General features: G+C 36.0%; 1 protein-coding gene across 1 annotated transcript in view; it reads left to right on the top strand.

The window, feature by feature from the left end:
• LOC107552971 (protein MRVI1-like) overlaps positions 1-9,745 on the top strand; it is a 37,743-nt gene that overhangs the window by 26,365 nt on the left and 1,633 nt on the right. The window contains exons 12-21 of the mRNA XM_016235032.1: positions 350-817; positions 976-1,054; positions 2,323-2,446; positions 2,555-2,585; positions 4,823-4,963; positions 5,054-5,185; positions 6,511-6,664; positions 6,753-6,802; positions 7,235-7,348; positions 7,549-7,616. Of these exons, the coding sequence (XP_016090518.1) occupies positions 350-817; positions 976-1,054; positions 2,323-2,446; positions 2,555-2,585; positions 4,823-4,963; positions 5,054-5,185; positions 6,511-6,664; positions 6,753-6,802; positions 7,235-7,348; positions 7,549-7,616 (1,361 nt within the window). The remainder of the gene's footprint in view (positions 1-349; positions 818-975; positions 1,055-2,322; positions 2,447-2,554; positions 2,586-4,822; positions 4,964-5,053; positions 5,186-6,510; positions 6,665-6,752; positions 6,803-7,234; positions 7,349-7,548; positions 7,617-9,745) is intronic.

Genomic DNA, 9,745 nt, shown 5'->3' with positions numbered 1-9,745 from the left:
ACCATTACGCCTATGGAGAGACCACATAAACCATAAAAACAAACGTGTGTGTGTGTGTGTGTGTGTGTGTGTGTGTATTTTGAATAAACATTATTTAATATTATATTATATTAATTCATGTATTTAATATATACACAAAACAATGTATAAAATATATATAATATATATATATAAATTATATTAATTAACAGTAGCCTAGATAAATATATGCTTGATTTTATTTCATGCTTTAATGCATAAGACTGATGTTATAAACTGAACTGTATTGAAAAGTGATACTGACCGCTTTATTGCACTTGTTCTTTCTCTTAATCATTAAACTCGTATTCTTGTTCTTGTTCTTCCTCAGACCTTCACGAGGCTAGTAGATTGGATGCCCAGTGACAAGCGAAAGGTGTCCTCAGGACCTTTAACCGTGCGTTATTCCACCGCTGTACCAGCCAGAGATCCTGCTGTGGTTCAGAAGGAGAAGCCAGACCATCATGGACCAGCAGACAAGGGGAAGAACTCTGAACACGCAGCCCAGAAAAAGGAGGAGACTTCTGGCTGTGGCATCACAGGGGTAGCCAAACCCGTCCCCCGGCCACCCACACAGCAAGCCCCGTGCACGGCCGAAATCAAAACAATAGGGGCCTTCCCTCCTCTGATGAGAGCCGTCTCCTGGGACACGGTAGGCTCCATAAACATGAGGAATGCAGCTCCTAAAGGGGAGGACAGTCTTTCAGACAAATCAAGGGAGTTTCTTTTTAAGTCCTCTGGGTACAAGGACTTCCCTGTGCCACCTGGGAATGTTCAGAAACTGTCTAAATTGCGCGAGGTAATCCTTTGTTGTCTTTGGCCATCCTAGTAACCAGGCTGTGTTAGTAGGTTAAATGTTCCTTTTATGGCTTTCTCTGAGATTTGAGCCCAGTTGGCAGAGTAAAGGGAATGTTATGTCCCCGATTTAGTAAAATCATTACGGTTTTCATTCCATAGGAGCACAAACTGATGCGTAACCAGAGCATTTCCAGCCCAAAGCTTCCTGACCTGAGTGAAACGACTGAGCAGGAACGAGGTATGGACTCAGTGTGATCATCTTATTCCAGTCTGTGCATAAACTTATTGCAGCTTATTTTAAATAATGTTGACTTGAAGAGATCATCCAAAAATGAACATTTTACAATAATTTACTCACCCTCAAGTCAATCCAGATAACTTAGTTTGTGTTCCACAGAAGAAAGGAAGTCATACAGTCTTTGGAATGACACGAGAGTGAGTAAATAATGACAGAATTTTCATTTTTGGGTGAAAAGTAAAGGAATCATTAAAGTGTTGTTCTGCTCTTCGACAGAACATTTCTTTAACAGCACACAGGGTTACTGTTGTTAAATAAAACTAAAATTAAAACTAAAAAGAAAACCATAAAAAATCATGTTACTTAAGATAAACGTAGACTAAAATAAAATAAAATATTAAAAAACTTAAACTTGTTTTATTTCAGGTAGTTAGCTAGCATAGAGACAAAATTGAATAAATTGACAAAACACAACAGAAGCACTAAAATGTTCAAATTAAAATGAAAACAGCAAATAAATAGGAAATAATAAATACTAAATCAACACTGCCTCAAGTTTAACTCTTTCGACAGCATCTGTGGCACTGTATCTGTGTTAACACTCATTTTGATTCGTCCCTCAGTTTGATAAACACAAACAAAAATTTAAAAGCATCTTCTAAAAAAGATTTGGATTTCTGGTTATGTGTTACTGACATAAATCCTGTGTAGACTGTCCCTTTCTGACATCTCACATGTATCATGCGGAAGTTGCAGGGTTTACTGGCAGTGTTTAGTTGAGAAATTGCATATTACTTTACAGCATGTTAATTTGACTTTAACGTGTTTGCCTGTTTTTTGTGTTGTTTTTAATTTAATGAACACTTATTCTCTGAACTAACAATGTACATTAAAATTGTCTATAACACAAAAAAATACATAAATCATGTAATAACATAAACCAACAATGGGCACTACAATGTGTACCTTGGGAGTGCATGTTGATTGATTATTGTGTTATTGTGTCGTTCCACAGTTTTTAACCCACCTTCCAGGTTTCTACACCCACACACCTTTTATAGGATTTAAATTTCATAGACCCGTGTTTTCATGTGTTACCTATTTGTTTTACACTGAGTTATATTGTGTGAAATACATTTAAAATGTAACTCTATTCTTACACCACTAGTTGGCACCATATGTGTCAGCACATAGTGCTTGTAATGATTTCCTTCTACAGTTCTCTTAAATATGCTGTGTTAAATCTTAGTAATTGGTTTATCTCTCAGGTCCATCCTCTCCACTCACCAGCTCTCCTAGTGAAGAGGAGGCCAAAGAGAAGCCTGATGCTATGCCCAACATTTCAGACGTCATGCTACGCAAGCTCAAACTGCACAGAGGTTTACCTGGCTGGTGCGCTCACAAAACCATCCTTTGATCATTGATTGATCGATTCCTTAAAAAACCTTACAACTGTAACATTTTGTCTCTTTTCTTCTTTTCCTCTCTTTTATGTTGCAGCGCACCCCCGCTCTCAGAGAAAGAAGTTGAGGTGTGTATATTCTTGAGTTTCATTTCAATAAATAAATGGAGATAAATTATACAATTCTTAATGACAAGGCATTTAGTTATTGATTGATATAATTTCACATTTCATGTATTCTTGTGCTTTGTGCAAATCACTGATTTTTTATAATTAAGCTAACAGAGTCAATAAAAATAACGCAATTAAAATATTTTAACGCAGTTAACGCACTGGCCCCGCCCCCAGACCTTTCATACAGTTGACTGTTGACAAACATGATGAAGGGCAACAAGTATGTAGTCCATAAATGCAGTTATGTGCCCCTAAAATTCAAGATATTGGGCCAAAAAATGGCGCTGTATGAGTTTTTGTCTCATATTTATTTCATATGATAAGCGATATCACACGAGCTGCGAGAGCAATATCACACGAGTGCTTTTGTGATTTTATATAACTGTTCAGTAAATAAGAAGTTAATATTGTGTTATATTTTAAACACAATATTGTCTGTTACTCAGTTTTGCTGATGCAAATATTACCTATTAAAGCCACATCAAATCTGTTGTGCATCTCCAAGCAACGCACAATTTCTGAATTAATCCACATTTTGAATGAATCGGTGAACCAATTATCCTGATGATTTATATATACGCACACACACACACATATATAACTGTATAATTAGCAGAATTTAAAATAATTTAATGATTCAAATTTGTATAGATTTATGTAGTGATTTTATAATGCAGTCTGAACGTTTCATGCATTCTTGTGCTTTGTGCAAAGAACACTTTTTTTTTTGTTTGTTTCTTAACAGTTGAAATAGTGAGTTTAACATAATTGTATGTATAATTTTACTTGTATTTGGCCCTTGTTCATTTTGGTCTCATATATAATCAAGAAAAAATCAGTCCAGTTGTGTATGAATCTGCATCATATCTGCTCTAGTTCAGTAGTGTTTTCCAGAATAAGGCGGTTTTGATATGTCCACGAAGGCCATTGTTGTCTGTGCTGTTGAGCCTGGCTTAGGACATGGCAATTTGATGGGTTTTAGTGAGTTCCTGTCCCCTGTGAGGAAACAAACATGCCTTTGTCAATACAGTCTGCTCCCAGGATGACGCTAGTAAGGGTCAAGGGCTGGACGTATTTTCCTCTCTAATATTCAGACAATACTGGCTGTACTGCCGCTGCGTTCTTTGATCCTGACAGTAAAGTTATCTTAATATTGCTGATTTCCTCAGTCTTGCTCCGGTTAGACCCAGAGTGTTCTCAAAAGCATGTCAAAATAGAAAACAATTATTTTAAATTGTAATCAAATTTCACAATATTACTATCTTTACTGTATATAATAAATGCAGCCTTGGTGAGCATAAGAATGTATTTCCCATGATAACTATTATATTTTAAATCCTAAATCAGATTTCTTTTTATCTCATTGTCAGGTCATTGTGAAATTTGTATCTGAATAGTGTTTGTTTCCTATTATTATTAGTATTATCTCCAATGGTTACAGCCCAGCAAATATCAATGCACCAAACCATTCATTCATTCATTCATTTATAAAGAATGAATTCAGTTTTGTTTGAGTTTTTTCAGAAAATGTAACATGTAATGAAAAGCAGCAGAGTCTGACAGAGGAAGCATGGTGTTTCAATATCATTCAAAATATATTTTTTCTAAACAATTTTATTTTGGATGATTTTTACTCTTTAATCTTTAAAAATCTTGCTGGATCTGTCCACTGCTTTTGATGCGGTTAACCACCAGATCCTCCTGTCAACCCTATTGGCAAAAGGCATCTCAGGAACCACGCTCCAGTGGTTTGAGTCTTATCTCTCAGATAGGTCCTTCAAGATATCTTGGAGAGGTGAGGTGTCCAAGTCACAACATCTAACTACTGGGGTGCCTCAGGGCTCCGTTCTTGGACAAAATATGATAGAAGCATCTTTCTTTGGATAAAAGAGTCTGCTAAATGTCTAAAATCATGCAAAATCCTTAAAACAAAATCAATATTGTGTTAAAAATCTTGCATTACAAACTAGACAATCAAATGAAACAATGAATCAATCCTTTTATTTATCTCATATGTAGCACTGTGCTGAGAATGACACTTAAGTAAAGTAAATACATTTCCTTATAATTTTTATGATCTTTTCCACTGTGCCCAAGGTTTATTGACTCTTGTTGAAAACTGCTGGATTTAAGTGTTTTCACAATGACAAATACTTTCACAATGAATTGATGCATCTTGTCTTCCCCTGCAGAACGCATTTGTGCAGCTGTCCCTGGCATTCCGCAATGACAATTACACGCTGGAGTCGCGGCTGAAACAGGCGGAAAGAGAGCGCAGCCTGACTGAGGAAAACGCTGAGAAGGAACTGGAAGAGTTTAAAAGCACTCTCAAGGTCAGACCCCAATGTAAACAGCCCACAGACACACAGATGTTGGGAATAAACTGGAATATAACTGGAATTGTTGTTGGTGTCCCATTTCAGAACACTGTGTCACTGTGGCAGAACATCGAGCAGCGGGAGTTTTATCAGCATCTCTTTGAAACGATCGCCATATTGTACCGCCTGACCAACCGCCTCTCCAGCAGGGCTGAAATGGTGGGAGCTGTGCGGCAGGTGAGATGCTTGTTATAACATCATCATAACCTCTTTGTCAACTACTAAAGATGCGTCAGGGTCACATTACGGAATTTTTAGTGAAATTTCACAAACAAAAAAACTCATTGTCAACCGAGCAGTTTCTGTTGGTCAAAAGTAAATTGAACAACTGAACTCAAATGCAAAATCTGCATGGTGAAATCATTTGCCCTCACAAGATGTTTCCAATTGTGTGGATTCCTATTCAAATGACTGGATTTCATCTGTGAATGAGCCCCACAATGGTAAATGTGACAGCACCCTTTACAGTGCCTTTCTACCACAGCGGCAAAACTCAAAACGCTGTAGCAAGTGTGTTTAATCTTTTTTTTAAAGGGGTCATATGATGCGATTTCAAGTTTTCCTTTCTCTTTGGAGTGTTACAGTGTTGCTGGTTCGTCTGGTCAGAGGAGAACTGGCCCCCCGACTGAGCCTGGTTTCTCCCAAGGTTTTTTCTCCATTCTGTCACCGATGGAGTTTTGGTTCCTTGCCGCTGTCGCCTCTGGCTTGCTTAGTTGGGGACACTTCATTTCCAGCGATATCGTTGACATGATTGCAAAGATATTATTTAAACTGAGCTGGATGTTGACATCACTGAATTCAATGATGAACTGTCTTTAACTGAAAAATTAGTGTTTACTATTGTCATTTTGCATTATTGACACTATTTTCCTAATTAATGCTGTTCAGTTGCTTTGTCACAATCTGTATTGTTAAAAGCGCTATATAAATAAAGGTGACTTGACTTGACTTGACTTACAAGCTGTACGTGAATAGATAAGATCCCTAAAGTTGCAAAGACTAAAGTCTCAAACCAAAAGAGGTATTCTTTATAAAAGTTAAGACTCGTCCACGCCTACCTAAAATGTCTTGTTTAAACACGCCCCCACATGTCTACATCACTGTGTGGGAAGATTTGCATAACACCACCCAAATGTATACGCAAAGAAAGAAGGCGTAACTTTGATTCTCGCTGTAGTATTGTTGCCGCCGCCGCCATGTCGTGGAGACGCTGTGTTTCATTGTGAAAGCGAAACTACTTTGTTGGCCTTCCAAAAGAGGACACGACTAGAAATCAGTGGTTAAGTTGTATTTACAACAATAGGCGCGTTTCCATTACAGATTTGCGCAAAACTTTGGCGATATTTTATAAATGTCGATAAAACCTTTGGTTTTGGCCTTTGGTTTTGCATGGCATTTGGTTTTGATTGTTTCCCTCTGATTTTAGAGGTACTGTACATTATGATCAGTTTAAGTTTAGAGGTCTCTGATCATTTGTAACTCTTGCTTTGTCTCCTTTGCAGGAGAAGAGAATGAATAAGGCCACTGAGGTGATGATGCAGTATGTGGAGAATCTGAAGAGGACGTATGAGAAGGACCATGCTGAGCTGATGGAGTTTAAGAAGGTTGCCAGCCAAAACTCCAGCCGCTGTTACGTGGGCTCAGTGGACACTGGAGGTAAACGGAAACATCAAAACCACAGTTGTTTCCCCCCTTCAAGACATACCTGCTTATGTTTCATCTCTTACTTATGTGTTTCACACAGAGGATGGTGTTCCACGTACATCAAGATCCATGTCTGTGCAAATGGGAAAGGTAGGCACAAGTCTGTGTGCCAACATTTTTCAAAATATCTTCTTTTGTGTTCAACAGAAGAAAGAAACTCATAAAGGTTTGGAACAAGTGGAGGATGAGTAAATCATGGGAGAATTTTCATTTTGGGGTGAACTACCTCTATAAAAACCCCTTGAAATAGTTTGATGAGTGTACATACAAAAAAACCATCAAACACCTTTTAATCTCCAGAGAATCATATAGCCAGCTCAAGAACGCTATATTGCCAAAAATATGGTTATTACTGTGAATATATGATTGCTGAACCTAAGGTACAGAAAACCCTGTCTTTTTAATATTGTACCAATAACATCCATAACACAGATCAGAGAGGCAGAGAACGTGACTATCTACAGATAAAATGTGTTCATATGAAGTATTTAGTTTCAGAGAGTGTGTGTTTTTCTCTCTAAGGCTTTGCCCAGACGAAGAGTCAGTGTGGCTGTAGTTCCCAAGTTTAATCTACTGAACATCCCCGGGCAGACGCCAGCCGCCGGTGGCCCTAATGCTGGCCCACTTCCTGTGGTGGTGAGTCCTATCTCACGCGCACTGCCTCGTCAGCTGTTATGTTGTAGCCTGTCAACAGCCAGATGTAATTAATGATGCTTTATCTTTAAGTTTCCTACATGTGGCATTTTATCAAGGTGACCGTTTGAGGCTAAAGCCATTCGTCAAAATGAGACCTTGAGGTTTTTTTGACTTGATTGTATTCTACTGTTGTTTTTTAGTGTGAGGCGAACACCATTAAGAACAGCAGTTCCTCAGACCCCACACAACAAGATGTGCCTGATAAATCGTAAGTAATTGCCTTTCTCGACTCTGTGCCGCCACATTCCTCATAAACTGTGTACATGAGCACACATTCATCAAGTAATGCTCTGGAAATGTATTCCTATTTCTGCTCAGTTTGCTTAAAACTATGGAACAATTTGAGCCTTATCATAAGATATGCGACCAGAGAATGTTGCATTTTTGTGCATCTAAATATGTTTATTCCCCAACACTCTCGATATTAAAGGCTCCTAAAAGGGGTTTTGCAGTAATGCCATTGAAGAGCCATTTTTGGTTCCCCAAAGAACCTTTCAGTCCACACCTCTTAAAAGAACCATTTTTTATGTGAAGAACTTAATTACACTGCCCAGTATCATATTTGCTGAAAGAAATCCAATGCTTTTTCTTACTAAATTTGGGGTGCTGATTCTAAAAATAGTGCTGTAGCACATCACACTTTTTCACAAAATATTATGTGCATTTAATAGCATTTCTGATTTCGACAACCATTTGTACGGAGAAGTCTTATATTATCTTTTAATCACAAGAAAAACTGCCACAAAGACGTGATTCCTATTTGCATATGTAGGATTGATTCTGAAGACATCACTTTATGCCTATTCCTGATTTAAAGCTTAGAATTAGGTCCAGTGACAGAAGAAAATGCAAATCGACCCAAATGTTTTTTGCTACATCTGTGTGTTTTATCTGACAGAAAGTTATTTGTTTATAAACTTGTGTTTATGTAAAGTATTTTGACATTAAATGGAGTATTTGAACATATTTATCCACTCTTTTGCAGATTATAAGTTTAATGATGCACTTTGAATACTTCTTTTCGAAAATTTTCTGACATTTGACTACTTGGCACTTTAGTTTGAGGACCAATTCTTACTATTAACTACAACTTTTGCCTCAATAAACTTATAATTTGCTGCTTATTAATAGTAAGGTAGTTGTTAAATTCAGGTGTGGGGTAGGATTAAGGGATCTAAAATATGCAGTCATTAGGACATTAAGTAAAGATCATGTTCCAATGAAGATCATTTGTAAATTTCCTACTGTAAATATATCAAAACTTAATATTAATAGTAATATGCATTGCTAAGAACTTCATTTGGACAACTTTAAAGGCGATTTTCTCAATATTGTGATTTTTTTTGCACCCTCAGATTCCAGATATTCAAATAGTTGTATCTCGGCCAATTATCAAACCATACCATACATCATTGGAACGCATATTTATTCAGCTTTGAGATGGTGTATATATCTCAATTTCAGAAAAATGACCCTTATGACTGGTTTTGTGGTCCAGGTTCACATATACGCTCGTTACAACCTTTATAGCATTACATTATTTCATCTCTGTTTCAGTACCTGTATAAGACTTCAGTACGACAAATAGTGCCTTGATGTTGTATGTATATGTATAAAAAACAATTAAAATTACAATAAAAAAAAAAATAGCATTTATTTGAAACAAATCTTTTCTAGAATAGTCTTTGTTACTTTTGATCAATTTAATGTTTGCTTGGTCAATAAAAGTATTAGTTTTTTTTTTTTTAAAGTCTTACCGTAATTAAAAGTATTCTTTAATTCTTTAAATTCTTTTATATGTGATTTGGGCTGTCAAATCGATTAATCGCATCCACAATTAAAGTTTGTGTTTACATAATATGTGTTTGTGTACTGTGTATATATTTATATGTAAAACACACATACATGTATATATTTAATAATGTAATATATATTTATATGTAATATAAATCATATATAAATATGAATATATATATATATATGCATATTAGTGCTGTCAAACGATTAATCACGATTAATCGCATCCAAAATACATAATATATGTGTGTGTGATGTGTATATTTATTAAGTATATATAAATACAAACACATGCATGTATATACTTAAGAAAATACATTGTTTATATATTAAATATATTTATATATAATATAAAATATAAAGAAAATATAGAAATATAGAAATGCATATACATGTAAATATTTTTAAAATATATACTGTGTGTGTGTGTGTGTGTGTGTGTGTGTGTGTGTGTATTTATATATACATAATAAATATACACAGTACACACACATATATTACATTAAAAACTGTTATTTTGGATGCGATTAATCTCGATTA

This window comes from Sinocyclocheilus grahami, unplaced genomic scaffold (genome assembly GCF_001515645.1).
Source record: "Sinocyclocheilus grahami isolate Dianchi unplaced genomic scaffold, SAMN03320097.WGS_v1.1 scaffold462.1, whole genome shotgun sequence".
NCBI classification, from domain to species: domain Eukaryota; kingdom Metazoa; phylum Chordata; class Actinopteri; order Cypriniformes; family Cyprinidae; genus Sinocyclocheilus; species Sinocyclocheilus grahami.
Note: the sequence above shows the minus strand (reverse complement) of the source record. Positions and strands in the feature narration are given on the sequence as shown.